Raw genomic sequence first — 19719 nt, 5'->3', positions numbered from 1 at the left:
GGAAGTCACTTCGCTTCCGGCCTACTCTGGCGATTCTTCACCAAATATTCTGTGCTGGGCATACTTTATACTCTCGATCTATAAAGTACATCGATAAACTGACCTCAGAGCAACGACAATCCAATCTCAACGAAAGTAACGGTCATCCCGTGGAAACTTTGGACTTGGCCTTCTACCTCTGGTGAGTTAGCATGCTATCGTTAGCTAACCAGCTAGCTGTAAGTTAAATAGGCAGGGCCAACTCAATGAATATGTGTGGTAAACTTATGTGACTTTGCTGGACGCGTCTTTATTGAATAGTGGAAGGTTTATTTGTGTCTTAATCAAGTAAAGTTAACGTTTTTTTAATGTTGTATTATACACGTATGATAATAATGTTCTAGAGACGATTTGATGAATTACGTCACGAAATGAGATGCGTTCCCTTAAAATGGTTCCCTCCAGACACAACTTTTTAGATATTAGAACATGGCTACACAGAATACAGTAGATGGTATTATATAAATAACATCTATGGTCCTCTCTTTATAACACCCTAAAATACTGCCTAAAATACTCCCTAAAATACTGGATACATTCAGTAACATAATTAGAATATTCATGGTCAATTTGGGGTAGGTGTAGCTCAATATTGGACTGAAGGAGTCTAACGTTACTCAATAGTCCAGGAACCTTACATCTTCTGTTTTTAAAGGGTAAATTGTCTCTGGAAGCCAAAAAGAGCCAAATACTACATATACATGTGAATCGATGCTCAATTGCGGTACGGTTCTAGAAACATAAATCTCTCGACTTTCATATCATCACATCAAAATAATTTCACAAATACGAAATACACACTTACTGTTTTAACCGGTTACGTTTGTGGCTTCCGTCTTCCCGTTTACACACAGGTGTTCGGAGATGCATGTAGTCCACGCTGTTTTCCGTATGTTTTCTGTAAACACACGCTGTAACAAGGCGATATGGCCGTGTGGGAACACAAACCCTATAAAGGTGTGCATCAATTTAACCTTTTTTTAAGGGGTAAGATCTTGTTGTGTGTGTGGTGCTCACGATTTATAGCGTCTATCAGTTGAACCTCATACAGCGCTGAGCTCTGACATCATGTATAGAATGTTACTGTACAGCCACTGCGTTCCAATGTATTCCCTTATCAGTGACCTAATCTGCCATTTTCAACCCGTTTACGGGCTAGAGGGTAAAGTGTTGAAATCAATAGCCTCTAAATATAAATGTTATATAAACATACAATCTATATAAAAAGCATTCATTGATATTACAACAGCATGTTGGTTTCACATCAAAAGTTGAAATGCTGTGGAAATATTCAATCGGTAACGTGTGATCAGTAAGCATCAAAGTATTGGATGTATATATTTTGACACTATATTTCTTCTACTACAGGCCATCTAAAGTGTATGGACTTCCTGCTGTCTTCTACAGTTAATTTACTTCCTGCTGTCTTCTACAGTTAATTTACTTCCTGCTGTCTTCTACAGTTAATTTACTTCCTGCTGTCTTCTACAGTTAATTTACTTCCTGCTGTCTTCTACATTTAATTTACTTCCTGCTGTCTTCTACAGTTAATTTACTTCCTGCTGTCTTCTACTACAGGTCATCTAAAGTGTATGGGCTTCCTGCTGTCTTCTACAGTTAATTTACTTCCTGCTGTCTTCTACTACAGGTCATCTAAAGTGTATGGGCTTCCTGCTGTCTTCTACAGTTAATTTACTTCCTGCTGTCTTCTACTACAGGTCATCTAAAGTGTATGGGCTTCCTGCTGTCTTCTACAGTTAATTTACTTCCTGCTGTCTTCTACTACAGGTCATCTAAAGTGTATGGGCTTCCTGCTGTCTTCTACAGTTAATTTACTTCCTGCTGTCTTCTACTACAGGTCATCTAAAGTGTATGGGCTTCCTGCTGTCTTCTACAGTTAATTTACTTCCTGCTGTCTTCTATAGTTAATTTACTTCCTGCTGTCTTCTACTACAGGTCATCTAAAGTGTATGGGCTTCCTGCTGTCTTCTACAGTTAATTTACTTCCTGCTGTCTTCTACTACAGGTCATCTAAAGTGTATGGGCTTCCTGCTGTCTTCTACAGTTAATTTACTTCCTGCTGTCTTCTACTACAGGTCATCTAAAGTGTATGGGCTTCCTGCTGTCTTCTACAGTTAATTTACTTCCTGCTGTCTTCTACTACAGGTCATCTAAAGTGTATGGGCTTCCTGCTGTCTTCTACAGTTAATTTACTTCCTGCTGTCTTCTACTACAGGTCATCTAAAGTGTATGGGCTTCCTGCTGTCTTCTACAGTTAATTTACTTCCTTCTGTCTTCTATTACAGGTCATCTAAAGTGTATGGATTTCCTGCTGTCTTTTTGACTTCATTGCCGTTGTTGCCACATGAGCAGGACAACATGAGTCGAAAGAGGGACAAGCTGTTGGATGGACTGGAACAGAGTTTATACACTCTAACCAAGGACAACTTATGTTACCTGTGCGTTCGTTGTGGAATAGGCTCCAAGGATAGGTTCAAAGGTAAAGAAAACAGTGAACGCACGCTGCGGCGTCAAATCATGGAGGAAATCTGGGAAAATGAGGATTCAAAGTCTTGGTTACTCCAACTGAAAGAGGACATCCGAGGTATACAGGAGGATGCTAGACATGTAACCATGAGCTCCAGTGCATCGAGCAGCATGTCCTCGAGTCCCAGCCAGTCTGATGGTGATGGGGACGCTGCAGACTGCCATGAAGCTGGGAAGCCTCGACAGTTGGAAGTGACTCGGCGAACACACACTGGAGAGAATCCTTACAGCTGTAATCAGTGTGGGAAGACATTCACTCAGTCAGGAAGCCTGGCAACTCATCTGAGAACACACACTGGAGAGAAACCTCATAGCTGTGATGTATGTGGGAAGACTTTTAACGTAGCCTTCAATCTGAACCGACACCAGCGAACACACACTGGAGAGAAACCCTACAGCTGTGAGAAGTGTGGGAAGAGCTTTTCTCAGTTAGGACTACTGGCCAGCCACCGTCGTTCGCACACAGGAGAGAAACCGTATGTCTGTGATCAGTGTGGGCAGAGCTTTGTCAATCCGGGATCCCTGGCAAAGCACAAGCGAAAACTACATGCAGGAGAGAAGCCTTATAGCTGTGCGGATTGTGGGAAGAGTTTCTTTGAATCACATACCCTGGCTAACCATCGGCGGACACACACAGGAGAGAAGCCTTATAACTGTGATCTATGTGGGAAAAGTTTCGCTCTGTCAGGAACCCTGATTAAACATAAGCTGACTCATACAGGAGAGAAACCGTACTGTTGTGACCAGTGTGGGAAGAGCTTCCGTGAATCAGGAAGGTTGAAAGTTCACCAGAGAATGCACACTGGAGAGAAACCTTACGGCTGTGATCAATGTGGGAAGAAATTTGGTCATTCGCAACACCTGAAAGAACACCTGCGAACGCACACAGGAGAGAAGCCATTTAGCTGTGATCAGTGTGAGAGGAAATTCACTCAACCACAACACCTGAAATCACACATGAGAACACACACTGGAGAGAAGCCGTTTGTCTGTGATCAGTGTGAGAAGAGATTCGCTCATTCACAACAACTCAAAGCACACCTGCGAATACACACTGGAGAGAAACCTCATATCTGCGATCAGTGTGAGAAGAAATTTGCTCATTCACAACACCTGAAGGATCACATGCGTACACACACAGGAGAGAAGCCATACATCTGTGGAGAGTGTGGAAAGAGCTTTGCTAGAACAGGAACATTGAAAGTGCACCAGAAATCACACGCAGCAGGTGAAGTGTGTACAGATCTGCCTCCCCAGCAGCAGTTCCAGAACCCTCAAATAAATCTGAACAGCCCAAAGTAACAGAACCCTCGATTAAAATCTGAACAGCCCAAAGTAACAGAACCCTCAATAAACTCTGAACAGCACAGAGTTCCAGATCCATCTCCCTCCCCGGGATCAGTTCCAGAACCCTCCATAAACTCTGAAAAGTTCCGCTGCTGGACTCCTCTAGCACTAGGCAATTATGACACCTATCTGTTTTATATATATGCGGTAAAGAGGTCAATGGAACTCGACCAAAACAATAGAAATGCCATGGACACAGGTGGGAGAAAGATGCCATGGGGGAAAGATCCCGAATCTCCTCATGGTCCCCTCACTATATGTTGAGGTTAAAATCAGAGTATAATGCTTGTATGGATGTCAACCCCCAACACATGTTCATGTCATCATCACCAAATCAACTGCATTATAGTAACAAAAGGACTTTGACTGCCATCAACGATTTGTGTATGCTACAAGCTCATGAGAACAGGAGTTAGCATTTAGCAGTTACATCTTCTAAACAGGAAAAGGGACAACTTTAAAAATGTTATGCAGAGGAAACAGACAAATATATCGAAACCGGACTTCAGTAACCACTTTGTGGGCCTGTTACATTACATAAATCATATGACTGATTTGACGAACATATCCACTTGGTTAGATCAGTTGTGTTGAATGTGAGCCAATGACGACGTCACAGCGTCCTGCTTTCCATTGACCTCTTTTCCCTCATCTCTGCCTGAATCCAGCTCTACAGATTCTGAATTCAGTTTTAATAGATTAAATACTAACTTTTTATTTTTTTCCCCCAATAGAAAATGTTTAAAAAAAAATTGAGGTGTGGTCAGAAATTGAATAAAATAGCCTCATGTACTTTTATCTGCTTTAAGATGACTTAAGACACTGTGTACAGAAACATTGGTTCATTAAAATCATTGAGTTACATGGAGTGTGCGTGACCTTTTTATTGTTTTGACTCATCAGTCTCTCCTTAAATCTTGGTACCACACCTAATATTTATTAATGCATTTTATACTTGTACATTTCCCTATGTGAATCACACCGTTGTTGTAAAAGAACCACCTCATTCTATGTGAAGACTAGATACCTGTTAGAGATGACATCAACTACCACCACCCTGAGGCATATAACACAGAGAGAGAGAGAGAGTTCGGCCATGTTTTAGAACAGCTACCATGTCAATGCCTTTATTCAGCTATGGGAGAAGGAGGAGCTCTCAGAACGTTCAGACAGAACTACACTGGGAGAAGGAGGAGCTCTCAGAACGTTCAGACAGAACTACACTGGGAGAAGGAGGAGCTCTCAGAACGTTCAGACAGAACTACACTGGGAGAAGGAGGAGCTCTCAGAACGTTCAGACAGAACTACACTGGGAGAAGGAGGAGCTCTCAGAACGTTCAGACAGAACTACACTGGACCAACTCAACAGTACAGTAATATGGCTCTGCCACCACCCAGTCCCCCCCTTTTTATTTATTCTTATCATTAATACCCATGACATTTATACATGTACATTACTTATGTTAATAGCACAGTTCTTGTTAAGTTCTCTTGGTAGAGATGCTACCTAAAAAGGTAACAAGCTTATCCTGTTTTAGGTCAGTGAGTTGGCTTTTATGAACCAGCTAAATGGTTTATTTGACACTTTGCCAAATTAAATCTCTTCAAATGCAATAGTGTCCAAATTAAAATAGCCCAAAAAAAGGGCGCTAAAACGTGATGCAATAGATCTTCGGGCTCCACTGGGTAGAGGTGAGGCTAAATGTAAGATCAGAGCCTTTTTGATAGATCTGGGAGAGAGCGTTACTAGGTCAACGGGGGAATGTACTCCTAGGGCTTATTCAGATTTTTGGGGTGTGTCCGCTGGGGCAGAAGAAGCGTGCTTTGCACCTCAAAAAGACATTTGAATGTAATGTTTTGTGCACGGATTTCCAAAGCAGGGCACCTGTCAAGGAGGTTATCTCTAGGGTGGCATGCAGATTATATTTTTTTTATTTAACCTTTATTTAACTAGGCAAGTCAGTTAAGAACAAATTCTTATTTTCAAGGACGGCCTAGGAACAGTGGGTTAACTGCCTTGCTCAGGGACAGAACAACAGATTTTTACCTTGTCAGCTCGGGGATTTGATCTTGCAACCTTTCGGTTACTAGTCCAAAGCTCTAACCACTAGGCTACCTAGCCGAGGAAGTAGGTGAAGGAAGTTGGTGCACGTCAACTGACGGGTATGGTGGATGGAGTAAGGAAATTGACTTTATCCATAGTACTGTTCTTCGATGAAAAGTATCTCCCTTCTCATGTAAAGTTAGGATTTGTGAAATATCCTGTAAGAGCTTTTGTGCACAAACCCCTCTAGTGTCATAAATGCAAAAAGATTTGGTCACGTGTCAAGTGTATGCAAACGGGAAGAATATCGTATGCCAGCTGAGGTAATGCTACAACTGTAAGTGGCGAACATGCACCTTCATTTCCCGGATTGTCCAGTTAGGGGGAAGGAGACAGAGGTGGCAAGAGTGAGGGATGTCCAGTGTGTCTCCTATCTGGAGGCGGTGAGAAGAGTGGAAGGGGCGAGTGGCGTTGAAGACGCAATGGTAATAGAGCCTGCACCAGTGAATGTTTCTCGGCAACCAAGGGATCCTGATATTTTGCACGTGAAAAAGTTGGTCTTTGTAGCATTTAGTGCCTCGTCATAAACTACGCAGGACATAACAAAGAAGAAATCAGAGAACATTTTAGTCATTGTTAGGGCATACAGAACGTTCTTTTGTGACTCTGGAGTTTACAGCCGAGGCCTTGCAAGAAATCCTATCACAGAATTTTTATTTATTTATTTTATTTAACCTTTATTTAACCAGGTAGGCAAATTGAGAACACGTTCTCATTTACAATTGCGACCTGGCCAAGATAAAGCAAAGCAGTTCGACACATACAACAACACATAGTTACACATGGAGTAAAAACAAACATATAGTCAATAATACAGTGAAAAAAATAAAAAAATAAGTCTATATACAATGTGAGCAAGTGAGGTGAGATAAGGGAGGTGAAGGCAAACAGATATATGTATAAATAAATAAAAATATAAAAAGGCCATGGAGGCGAAGTGAGTACAACACAGCAAGTAAAAAAAAAACTAAAAAAAAAAAAACACTGGAATGGTTGGTTTGCATTGGAAGAAAGTGCAAAGTAGAGACAGAAATAATGGGGTGCAAAGGAGCAAAATAAATTAATAAATAAATACAGTAGGTAAAGAGGTAGTTGTTTGGGCTAAATTGTAGATGGGTTATGTACAGGTGCAGTAATCTATGAGCTGCTCTGACAGCTGGTGCTTAAAGCTAGTGAGGGAGATAGGTGTTTCCAGTTTCAGAGATTTTTGTAGTTCGTTCCAGTCATTGGCAGCAGAGAACTGGAAGGAGAGGCGTCCAAAGGAAGAATTGGTTTTGGGGGTGACTAGAGAGATATACCTGCTGGAGCGCGTGCTACGGGTAGGTGCTGCTATGGTGACCAGCGAGCTGAGATAAGGGGGGACTTTACCTAGCAGGGTCTTGTAGATGACCTGGAACCAATGGGTTTGGCGACGAGAATGTTCTGTCCTCACAGGCCACCGAGCCGTTGTCAGGATGTGACTTGAATTGGACTGTGACAGACGGAGTAGGATAGGTTTTTAATGTTTATTTTCCAACAATGGAGTTTTTTTCCTTCTTCTATCGTTTACTACTCGTACAGTAGGTGGCGGCATGCACCTAACATTTGTTTGCGGACCGCCATAATAACGTAGAAGAACAACAACAATGCCAGTCAAAGCGGAAGTTGCTACCTTGCAAGAGAGTAGCTGAAAAGTTCGTGCTTGTAGCCTACTATAAATATATCATATTTTCAATCTCCAAAATGCAACAGCCACAGGACAACTTTGTTTGAAAGTCATAAAGGATCATTAGCCCAAACTGACGAGATAAAGCTAGCTAGCTACTTCATTTTCCACGTGGAAAAAAAGGAGGACAGGGACTTGCTAGCTACGTTAGCTTGCTAGCTAGCTGGCTTTTCTACAAGGAATTTGGTGAGTTTAAATAGCTAGCTTCTGTTCAACAACAGCTGTAGGTGGATTAATATTTTTGTGCACTTAAGAACGACGAATGTTGACAGTCTAGATATGACGATATCGTCAATAATTCCAGTTGAGTGGTTCGTGAACAAACACAGCAGTGTAGGCCCGGTCCTGGCCATTCTGCCGCCCTAGACGAGACACCAACAAAAAAGCCGCCCTCCGCAAAACTAGAATAGTGTAGTCAATGTCTGCGTGGTACCGTTTGTAAAACATACATTTCCATTGTGTTATTAGTCCTGATTCCTGTGACTAATCATTTTGGCTGTTTAAGCTCTGAATATCAGCTACCCAATTTTTATCAGTGAGCCTATTTGCAATGAGTCAATCTATTTACACAGCAGGAAATGCTCAACTATTGTATTTTTTTTGCTATGATCAGTTCGTCAAAAACCATTAAGGAATATAAACTTGTAATCACTGATTATCATGATTTAGCCCGCAGGGTGAAACTGCTGGACAGCAGGTGTGGGTAGCCTGATTTTTAGGATGTAGTATTTGTTAAAATGTCATTCACACTGAATAGCTTTTTTTATTGCCTCAATTTTGTTTAGACTATTTGATCGGAGAAGCGTGCATGCATGATGTAAAAAGTGTCTTTCACGACATTGTCATAGATTATGTAGATTATTTTTTGACGGAACGTTGATGGAGCGCCATAGCGGTGCATCTCTCTAACAGCACCCTGGAGAAGCACGGACCAGCTAAATATTTTGCGAAAATAATTAATTAGTTTGTCTGCCACCAGTAAGAATCATAAATGACTCATTATAAATCTTAAAATGTGTCAGTTTCACAACTAAGCCGCATAAAACAGATCTTCGATGTCCCAATACCATGGCAACGGGTTTGAGCTATTATACAAAACAACAATAGATGCATCATTTCGTTCTTTTAAATATAAGTTATGATGTAAAATTCTCTCCAGAAATAATTCTCAGTGTATATATGGGGTTTTGAACAGACAGACCGGTGCAGAGTCTGCCATGCGGACACAGAATCAATAGCGTGTCTCTTTGGTATTGTCCTTTAGGGCTGGGTGATATGGCTCAATAGCGTGTCTCTTTGGTACCGTCCTTTAGGGCTGGGCAGTATGGCTCAATAGCGTGTCTCTTTGGTACTGTCCTTTAGGGCTGGGTGATATGGCTCAATAGCGTGTCTCTTTGGTACTGTCCTTTAGGGCTGGGTGATATGGCTCAATAGCGTGTCTCTTTGGTACTGTCCTTTAGGGCTGGGTGATATGGCTCAATAGCATGTCTCTTTGGTACTGTCCTTTAGGGTTGGGTGATATGCCTCAATACTCATATCTCCGTTTATGTTCGCCAAATTTATTGCCGATTTACGATATATCTTGATTTTTAAAAAATGTTATTCTCTAAATAAACTTTTTTGTACAATTTTCAAGGTAAAATACACTGCATTTAAAAACGGTCAGCCATAATCTAATCAATTCCGAGCAAGTGAAATTATACCAAGGCTGAATATATGCCTTCCACAACCATAAGACCCACTAATAATTTAATCAAAATAGTTGTACCTGTTTTTTTGTGTGTTTTTTCTGCTATCACTGATCTGCCTTTCAGGTCTGTCTATACAAATACCCTTTTTGTTACAACTTTAGCCTGAACCATGCATAATGCACATTCACTAATAATGTAGCAGGCATTATAGAACATTAACACTGGTCTCATAAACAATCTCTCCAGCACAAAGCCCACATGCTAGTAGTGAGTAGCCAGCTCATATTTATATTTCAAGTTTTGAATCTATTTGCTAGCTAACAAGGCAGAACAGTTGAATTGTTATGAACACAGCCTTTCTGCCTGTCTCCAGCTGTTTGAACAGCATGCTAGCCTGTCCACTTTGTTCACATGTTGAAATCAAGTGGCCTACCTTATCTCTCAGAATGAGAACGATTTGCCAATTCCTTATATAATTGTTTTATTCTTATTGCACTTTCATAAAACACAGACTAAACAGCCAGTATAACAGTCTTTATTTGACTGAAATGCTGCTAGCGGTACGTGGTACTGTAAAGCGCTCGCGACAAAATTAGCATTTTTGCATCTGTTTTAGTAGTGTCTGATCTGCTTGAAATGTGAGGATTTGTAACACAAACAGGGTTAGAGGTCAACTTCTCCTCTATCACAGTAACATAATGTCTCCATGTGTTTCAGTGTCCATATGACCGAGTGTTGGACCAAACAGCGAGTTGAAACTGCTTTGTCAGCGACGAAGAAGTGATCTCTCATCTTTGTTGTTGTGAGTGGTAGGGACTTGGGAGAAAGAGGCCAAGAGAGAGGTTTCACTCTCGACCAAAATAAGCCCAATGTGTTTCTATGTGCTTATTTTGAACCTAAGCTTGTCGCCTGCCTTCACTTTGGGACAACAACTCCTGTTGTTAGGGAGGAGACATGAGCATTTCGTCATTATATACAGATATCTGATGTAAATGGGGAAAGTGCACACAGCAGAGAAGGACCAAAAAGACAGGATGAGAACAAGAGGACATAAACTTGATTCTGCAATACAGGCATTTGTAATCTTTCGCAAAAACATACATTAGAATAAATAAAATTTAATGTGATATATCGCCCAGCCCTACTGTCCAGTAGGTGTGTAGTTTCTGGAGTCAGGTTCAGGAATAATATCAGGGTGTGGTTGGACCTGCTCACTGTGTTGCTGGGAGACTTGAAGGACCACTGTCAGTCAACAGGAAATATCATTGTGCTCTTGGGTTAAATGTTTATTTTGGGGACGTTTGGTCAGAAATATTGCAGATGGCGGGGTTCAAGTCCCTAGTAAGACACCATGGGAGAATGGAAGGATGTATTGCGAGAGGAAATGGTAGAATGATGATTTACTGGGAAAGATGGGTTGATCTGATGCTGTCTGAATAGTGGAATTAATGAGTGTTGGAAAAATTATATACGCAAGTGTACAGTATAAGTGTTTGAGGTCCTCCAATCGTGTGTGAGGGTGGGATTATTGAGGTCCTCCAATCAGGGGTGAGGGTAAGGATGGGATTATGGAGGTCCTCCAATCGGGGTTAGGGTAGGAATGGGATTATTGTATGTTTTACATTTAGCTATTTATGTTTTCTGTTTTTGTTTCATGTTGTGAGCGGTGTGTCTGCTGGACCTGGTAGATTCATGCTGTGAGTGGTGTGACTGCTGGTCCTGGTAGATTCATGCTGTGAGCGGTGTGACTGCTGGTCCTGATAGATTCATGCTGTGAGTGGTGTCTTCTGGTCCTGGTAGATTCATGCTGTGAGTGGTGTCTGCTGGTCCTGGTAGATTCATGCTGTGAGTGGTGTCTGCTGGTCCTGGTAGATTCATGCTGTGAGTGGTGTGACTGCTGGTCCTGGTAGATTCATGCTGTGAGTGGTGTGACTGCTGGTCCTGGTAGATTCATGCTGTGAGTGGTGTGACTGCTGGTCCTGGTAGATTCATGCTGTGAGTGGTGTGACTGCTGGTCCTGGTAGATTCATGCTGTGAGCGGTGTGTCTGCTGGTCCTGGTAGATTCATGCTGTGAGAGGTGTCTTCTGGTCCTGGTAGATTCATGCTGTGAGCGGTGTGTCTTCTGGTCCTGGTAGATTCATGCTGTGAGAGGTGTGTCTTCTGGTCCTGGTAGATTCATGCTGTGAGCGGTGTGACTGCTGGTCCTGGTAGATTCATGCTGTGAGCGGTGTGACTGCTGGTCCTGGTAGATTCATGCTGTGAGAGGTGTGTCTGCTGGTCCTGGTAGTTATGGGTGTGCTCACATCCATGCCCGCCTGGGCGTACCAAGTCCCGCCCTTGAAAAATCCCTTTGGGCCTGGGCGGGACCTTGCCGATGTCTCTGGGCGAGTGGGGGCACGAGCACCCACTGACCAGAACACCCTCTGACCAGAACACCCTCTGACCCTCTGTGTGCAGCCATTTGTATTGTTGTTTTAAAGAAAATAAGAAAATCAATCTACATACAGTATCAGTCAAAAGTTTGGACACACCTACCCATTCCAGGGTTTTTCTTTATTTTGACTATTTTCTACATTATAGAATAATGGTGAAGTCATCAAAACTATGAAATAACACATATGGAATTATGTAGTAACCAAAAAGGTGTTAAACAAATCAATAGTCAAAATAAAGAAAAACCCTTGCATGAGTAGGTGTTTTTAAACTTTTGACTGGTACTGTGTAACAAAAATGGGCACTGCTTATCATGGGGTGACTTCAGCGCTCACTTAAATAGCCCATATACCACTTGGGTGACAGAAAATATCATTGTTTTTGGGCAGAATTATGTGAGCTGTTATGTGTTGTTGGAGGTGCGTCTTGTTCAGTTTAGCTCAGAATATACCGCCCTCATCAATTAGCCACACTTGTCGACCGCCTAATCCTGGCTAATGGGGCTGGGACCGACTATTACCCCCGAAAGTTCCCGCCCAACTTTGTCGGTGAACGTTAGTCTGATAATGACTTGTTTTAAAAAGACGATTAGCTCAAATCAACCACACAGTTAAATTTGCATGTCGCCTTTAAACTACGTTCTGAATAGCTGCAAAAACAGCAGCAGAGTTTTGTAATTGATTTGGTTGCGGCCATGTTGAAATGACGTCATTAGTCGAGATCTGAGTTCCCTTCTTTAGATCAGGAGACTGATAGCCCCAAGATGCTAATGTTAAGCAAGACAAACTAATTTGCACGATTTCACTAAATATCATCAATATCATTTTGGTGGGTAAATTACAGCTTGTTTTGTGAAAACAAATCGTATTTTGTTGGCCTCTGGTACATTTTAAAGCCAGATTATATTTTCAATTTGCAACTATCAGGGAATAACACTGATCACATTTTTTTCACACGTTTTACAGTGTTAATTTCATCAACTGTTGTATGATATGAGATAAAACACAGGAACATTTTTATTCTGCACTGGGCCTTTAAAGGATTTCTGTAAGAGTAGAGCAATGTAGGTATGAATTGAACAATCAAAACACATTTTATTTGTCACGTGGTAATTACAACTGGTGTAGACTTTACTTTAAAAATAAAATGGTAACATGAGGAATAAAATACAATACACAAGAATTGCGCTATATACAGGGAGTACCAGATCAATGTGGAGCTATATACAGGGAGTACCTGTATCAGATCGATGTGGAGCTATATACAGGGAGTACCAGATCAACGTGGAGCTATATACAGGGAGTCCCAGATCAATGTGGAGCTATATACAGGGAGTACCAGTACCAGATCAATGTGGAGCTATATACAGGGAGTACCAGATCAATGTGGAGCTATATACAGGGAGTACCAGTACCAGATCAATGTGGAGCTATATACAGGGAGTACCAGATCAATGTGGAGCTATATACAGGGAGTACCAGTATCAGATTGATGTGGAGCTATATACAGGGAGTACCAGATCAATGTGAAGCTATATACAGGGAGTACCAGATCAATGTGGAGCTATATACAGGGAGTACCAGTATCAGATTGATGTGGAGCTATATACAGGGAGTACCAGATCAATGTGAAGCTATATACAGGGAGTACCAGTACCAGATTGATGTGGAGCTATATACAGGGAGTACCAGATCAATGTGAAGCTATATACAGGGAGTACCAGTACCAGATCAATGTGGAGCTATATACAGGGAGTACCAGATCAATGTGCAGCTATATACAGGGAGTACCAGATCAATGTGGAGCTATATACAGGGAGTACCAGTACCAGATCAATGTGGAGCTATGTACAGGGAGTACCAGATCAATGTGGAGCTATATACAGGGAGTACCAGATCAATGTGGAGCTATATACAGGGAGTACCAGATCAATGTGGAGCTATATACAGGGAGTACCAGATCAATGTGGAGCTATGTACAGGGAGTACCAGTACCAGATCAATGTGGAGCTATGTACAGGGAGTACCAGATCAATGTGGAGCTATATACAGGGAGTACCAGATCAATGTGGAGCTATATACAGGGAGTACCAGTACCAGATCAATGTGGAGCTATATACAGGGAGTACCAGTACCAGATCAATGTGGAGCTATATACAGGGAGTACCAGTACCAGATCAATGTGGAGCTATATACAGGGAGTACCAGTACCAGATCAATGTGGAGCTATATACAGGAAGTACCAGATCAATGTGGAGCTATATACAGGGAGTACCAGATCAATGTGGAGCTATATACAGGGAGTACCAGTACCAGATCAATGTGGAGCTATATACAGGGAGTACCAGATCAATGTGGAGCTATATACAGGGAGTACCAGTATCAGATCGATGTGGAGCTATATACAGGGAGTACCAGACCAATGAGCAGCTATATACAGGGAGTACCAGTACCAGATCAATGTGGAGCTATATACAGGGAGTACCAGTACCAGATCAATGTGGAGCTATATACAGGGAGTACCAGTACCAGATCAATGTGCAGCTATATACAGGGAGTACCAGTACCAGATCAATGTGGAGCTATATACAGGGAGTACCAGTACCAGATCGATGTGGAGCTATATACAGGGAGTACCAGATCAATGTGAAGCTATATACAGGGAGTACCAGTACCAGATCAATGTGGAGCTATATACAGGGAGTACCAGATCAATGTGCAGCTATATACAGGGAGTACCAGATCAATGTGGAGCTATATACAGGGAGTACCAGTACCAGATCAATGTGGAGCTATGTACAGGGAGTACCAGATCAATGTGGAGCTATGTACAGGGAGTACCAGATCAATGTGGAGATATATACAGGGAGTACCAGATCGATGTGGCGCTATATACAGGGAGTACCAGATCAATGTGGAGCTATATACAGGGAGTACCAGATCAATGTGGAGCTATATACAGGGAGTACCAGATCAATGTGGAGCTATATACAGGGAGTACCAGATCAATGTGGAGCTATATACAGGGAGTACCAGATCAATGTGGAGCTATGTACAGGGAGTACCAGTACCAGATCAATGTGGAGCTATGTACAGGGAGTACCAGATCAATGTGGAGCTATATACAGGGAGTACCAGATCAATGTGGAGCTATATACAGGGAGTACCAGTACCAGATCAATGTGGAGCTATATACAGGGAGTACCAGTACCAGATCAATGTGGAGCTATATACAGGGAGTACCAGATCAATGTGGAGCTATATACAGGAAGTACCAGATCAATGTGGAGCTATATACAGGGAGTACCAGATCAATGTGGAGCTATATACAGGGAGTACCAGTACCAGATCAATGTGGAGCTATATACAGGGAGTACCAGATCAATGTGGAGCTATATACAGGGAGTACCAGTATCAGATCGATGTGGAGCTATATACAGGGAGTACCAGATCAATGTGGAGCTATATACAGGGAGTACCAGACCAATGAGCAGCTATATACAGGGAGTACCAGTACCAGATCAATGTGGAGCTATATACAGGGAGTACCAGTACCAGATCAATGTGGAGCTATATACAGGGAGTACCAGTACCAGATCAATGTGCAGCTATATACAGGGAGTACCAGTACCAGATCAATGTGGAGCTATATACAGGGAATACCAGTACCAGATCAATGTGGAGCTATATACAGGGAGTACCAGTACCAGATCAATGTGGAGCTATATACAGGGAGTACCAGTACCAGATCAATGTGGAGCTATATACAGGCAGTGTGGCGTGTGCTGTGTGGAGGCATCAACTCGTGTACTCTGCTCCAGAAGTTGTGACTCGCGGGATTATGGTGGTGCTTGAATGAACGGCCAATCATATTGCTCAACTACAAATAGCATGACATTTACGTGTGTAGTCTTCAATGGTAGACTGCATCAGAGCAGGAAAATGTTGAACTGGAATGCAAAAATGCGCGGAGAAGTTACTGGCCCTGTCGTGCGAGTGACTGATGAGATCCACTGGCCTGACTGACACGTTTTTTAAGGGCCCAGCTTTCATGTCCGTCCCGGCACGCAAAATAAAATGTATGATTGTGCCATAAAACAACAGGCTAAGTGTTAGCAGGCAGTCTACAGTCATTGGACCGTTTCCCCAACGCTATAGACCACATCTCGTTAATGAATCATTAATCAGAGCTTTTAAATGTCCAAATTCATCAATATGCTGAAATTAGTTGTGATTATCTTGAAGACCAAGACATACACATTCCTCTCTATACACACACACACACACGTCACACTTGTTCAGATTACCTGTATTTTGCTAAAATACTACCTTTTTAAAAACTGCTCACGTACCAATATTTACCAAGCGTGTCACTCCAGACTGAAATGGATTAGTTTGTTCTACTGTAATAAATAGCGCGCATATTAATCACTCACATCGAAATCAATGGAAATGGGACAATAGCCGCGGAAACATCTGCCATTTGTCCTCTTCTAAAAAGACTGACCACAACGAACTTGGAATACTTCCATACCTGTTGATAGATGACAACCTGTAGTAGCCATTTATCAACTAAAGTGTATGGACTTCCTGCTATCTTCTTCTTCTACAGGTCATCTAAAGTGTATGGTCTTCCTGCTATCTTCTTCTACAGGTCATCTAAAGTGTATGGACTTCCTGCTGTCGTCTTCTTCTACAGGTCATCTAAAGTGTATGGACTTCCTGCTGTCTTCTTCTTCTACAGGTCATCTAAAGTGTATGGACTTCCTGCTGTCGTCTTCTTCTACAGGTCATCTAAAGTGTATGGACTTCCTGCTGTCTTCTTCTTCTACAGGTCATCTAAAGTGTATGGACTTCCTGCTGTCTTTTTCTTCTACAGGTCATCTAAAGTGTATGGACTTCCTGCTGTCTTCTTCTTCTACAGGTCATCTAAAGTGTATGGACTTCCTGCTGTCGTCTTCTTCTACAGGTCATCTAAAGTGTATGGACTTCCTGCTGTCTTCTTCTTCTACAGGTCATCTAAAGTGTATGGACTTCCTGCTGTCTTCTTCTTCTACAGGTCATCTAAAGTGTATGGACTTCCTGCTGTCTTCTTCTTCTACAGGTCATCTAAAGTGTATGGACTTCCTGCTGTCTTCTTCTACAGGTCATCTAAAGTGTATGGACTTCCTGCTGTCTTCTTCTTCTACAGGTCATCTAAAGTGTATGGACTTCCTGCTGTCTTGCCATTGACTGCATTGTCATTGTTCCCACCAGCAGGACAACATGAGTGGAGAGAAGGAAGCATTGCTGGAAGAAATTGAACAGAGTTTACACCCTCTAACGGAGGATCATTTACGATACCTGTGTGAACGCTGTGGAATAGATGGCTCCCAAGTTAAAGGAAAGAACCATCGATCGTTGCGACGTAAAATCATGGAGGAAATGTGGGAAAATGCAGATTCGGTCAAATCGGAGGAGCAGGGAATGTCTTGGTTACTCCGACTGAAAGATGACATCAGAAAGATACAGGAAGAATCTAGTGTGGCACCCATGAGTCCCAGCCAGTCTGATGATGACGATGATGATGCTACAGACTGCGATGAAGAATGGAACGTGGAGGACAATGATGAAGAGGGAGATTCAGATTCGATGTCATCAAGTAGGAACAATGGTGTGTATTAGACTACAATCTGCTTCTGTAACAGTTCATTGATTGGTAAATATTTATTTATTGAGCCATATTTCCTGAAAGTAACTATTCAGTGTTGTATAGCAGCTCATCTGTGTTGGATGGGGAAGATACATCAACACTAGTTCATTGTGAAATACTTTGGTACATATGAGGAACCTTAACTTCATGTCTTTGTTTCACAGGGGACAACCCTAACGGTCGCTCGCTCAGTGGGAGGGTCTTATCATCTGGGAAGGCTCCAGGGTTGAAAGAGATCCAGCGATCTTATAGCTGTGATGTATGTGAGAAAAGTTTCCCACATTTAGGAGACCTAAAGAGACACCAGAGAATACACACAGGAGAGAAACCATATGGCTGTGGTCAATGTGGGAAGAGTTTTCGTCAGCCAGGGCAACTGACTAAACACAAGGTAATACACACTGGAGAGAAATCTTTTCGCTGTGATCAATGTGGGAAGAGTTTTGCTCGAGCTGATTCCAGGACTGAACACAAGCGAACACACACAGGAAGGAAATCTTATGTCTGTGATCAATGTGGGAAGAGTTTCACTACCTTAGGAGCACTGACTATACACCAGAGAATTCACACAGGAGAGAAACCTTATGTCTGTGCTGTATGTGAAAAGAGTTTCCGTCAGTCCGGACAACTGACTATACACAAGCGAACACACACAGGAGAGAAACCATTTAATTGTGATCAATGTGAGAAGAGTTTTGCTGAAGCTGGTTCCCTGACTGAACACAAACGAACACATACAGGAGAGAAACCATATGTCTGTGATCAATGTGGGAAGAGTTTCACTACCTTAGGAACACTGACTATACACCAGAGAATTCACACAGGAGAGAAACCATATGTCTGTGCTGTCTGTGGGAAGAGTTTCCGTCAAACGGTACAACTGACAAGGCACAAGAGAACACACACGGTAGAGAAATCTTATAGAAGCTTTGATCAATGAGGGGATTCGATCATCTCGCCTGGGTCGCCTCGGTGCAAAGTGTTTGCATCTGGTGAAAGGTGGATTGCGTTCGTTTTGGAACCAGGAAAGCCCATGGCAAAGTCGTCTCAAAACAAAAGTGACATAGATTTAAGCTCGTGGAGTAATGACTGTGTTTTCAAAAGCAAGAAGTGATTGATAAGATGATTTTATCTGCCTCTTCTCAATGAAAACTCATTTGATATTTTTTATGGAGAAGATATGTATGTTTCTGATGCCCCGTGCTGGCTTGTTGACAACATGACCGAGCGATGCAGATTACTGTTACATTTCAGAAGGGCGCTCCTCCAACGCTTTCGCCCGTTTTACGTCACGGGCCATAGACGAGGGGAGGCGCGCGGCTTAGCATGATCCAATCCGCCCACTGACTTTACACAAGCTAACACACACACTGGAGAGAAGCCTTTCCAATGCTCTGTTTGGAAAGAGTTACACCAACATGAGACTTCTTGAAATCTCAGGAGAGAAACCATACCTCTGTGCTATATGTGGAAATAGTTTTCCGTCAGTCATTACACAACTGACTAGACACATGCTAACACACAGGGGAGAGGGCTGTGATCAATGTGGGAAGAGTTTTGCTCGAGCGGATTACCTGACTGAACACACACACTCACAGTTGAAGATGCATCAGCGAACACACACTGGAGAGAGACATTACAGATGTGTGGTCTGCTGTGAGTTTAGTTTATTAGGATCCCCATTTAGCTACAGGATTTTGGATCCCCATTCTTCACGGTTTTGGTACAGTGAAGAAACTCAGTGGTGTGTCTGCTGGGGTATCTACAGTCTATTTGGAAAGTATTCAGACTCCGGGGGAGAAGGACCTTGGTCAGGGCGGTGACCAAGAACACGATGGTCACTCTGACAGAGCTCCACAGTTCCTCTGTAGGGATGGGAGAACCTTCTAGAAGGACAACCATCTCTGCACTACTCCACCAATCAGGCCTTTATGGTAGAACGTCCAGACGGACAGCCCGCTTAGAGTTTGCCAAAAGGCACCTAAAGGACTCTTAGACCATGAGAAACAAGCATCATGCTGTGGGGATGTTTTTCAGCAACAGGGACTGGGAGACTAGTCAGGATCAAGGGAAACATGAACGGAGCAAGGTACAGAGAGATCCTTGATAAAAACCTGCTCCGGACCCCAGACTGGGGCGATGGTTCACCTTCCAACAGGAC

The 19719-nt window shown here is 42.5% G+C and overlaps 2 protein-coding genes across 3 annotated transcripts; both read left to right on the top strand.

Annotated features, from left to right (window-relative positions):
* Window positions 1-4801, top strand: LOC120035262 (zinc finger protein 883-like). Its single transcript, XM_038982057.1, has 2 exons — window positions 1-181; window positions 2346-4801. The coding sequence occupies exon 2, from the start codon at window positions 2419-2421 to the stop codon at window positions 3886-3888; it is 1470 nt and encodes a 489-aa protein (XP_038837985.1). The 5' UTR covers window positions 1-181; window positions 2346-2418; the 3' UTR covers window positions 3889-4801.
* Window positions 4802-7686: 2885 nt separating this feature from the next.
* LOC120035263 (zinc finger protein 239-like) lies at window positions 7687-19410 on the top strand. Of its 2 annotated transcripts, none has more exons than XM_038982059.1 (3): window positions 7687-7928; window positions 17126-17519; window positions 17723-19410. In XM_038982059.1, exons 2-3 carry the CDS (start codon window positions 17132-17134, stop codon window positions 18496-18498), a joined length of 1164 nt encoding a protein of 387 aa, XP_038837987.1. In that variant the 5' UTR covers window positions 7687-7928; window positions 17126-17131; the 3' UTR covers window positions 18499-19410. The 2 variants fall into 2 exon arrangements, with proteins under 2 accessions (XP_038837987.1, XP_038837986.1); XM_038982058.1 differs by having other exon boundaries at window positions 17123-17519.
* The last annotated feature ends 309 nt before the right edge of the window (window positions 19411-19719 follow it).

This window comes from Salvelinus namaycush, unplaced genomic scaffold, assembly GCF_016432855.1.
Source record: "Salvelinus namaycush isolate Seneca unplaced genomic scaffold, SaNama_1.0 Scaffold10, whole genome shotgun sequence".
In the NCBI taxonomy this organism is placed as follows: Eukaryota; Metazoa; Chordata; class Actinopteri; order Salmoniformes; family Salmonidae; genus Salvelinus; species Salvelinus namaycush.
Note: the sequence above shows the minus strand (reverse complement) of the source record. Positions and strands in the feature narration are given on the sequence as shown.

Bases quoted from the DNA above. Each gene is read 5' to 3' on its own strand.
- LOC120035262 (XM_038982057.1), top strand. From the start codon at position 2,419: ATGAGTCGAAAGAGGGACAAGCTGTTGGATGGACTGGAACAGAGTTTA.
- LOC120035263 (XM_038982059.1), top strand. From the start codon at position 17,132: ATGAGTGGAGAGAAGGAAGCATTGCTGGAAGAAATTGAACAGAGTTTA. The intron at 17,520-17,722 runs GTGTGTATTAGA...TTTGTTTCACAG, and splicing joins GTCATCAAGTAGGAACAATG to GGGACAACCCTAACGGTCGC.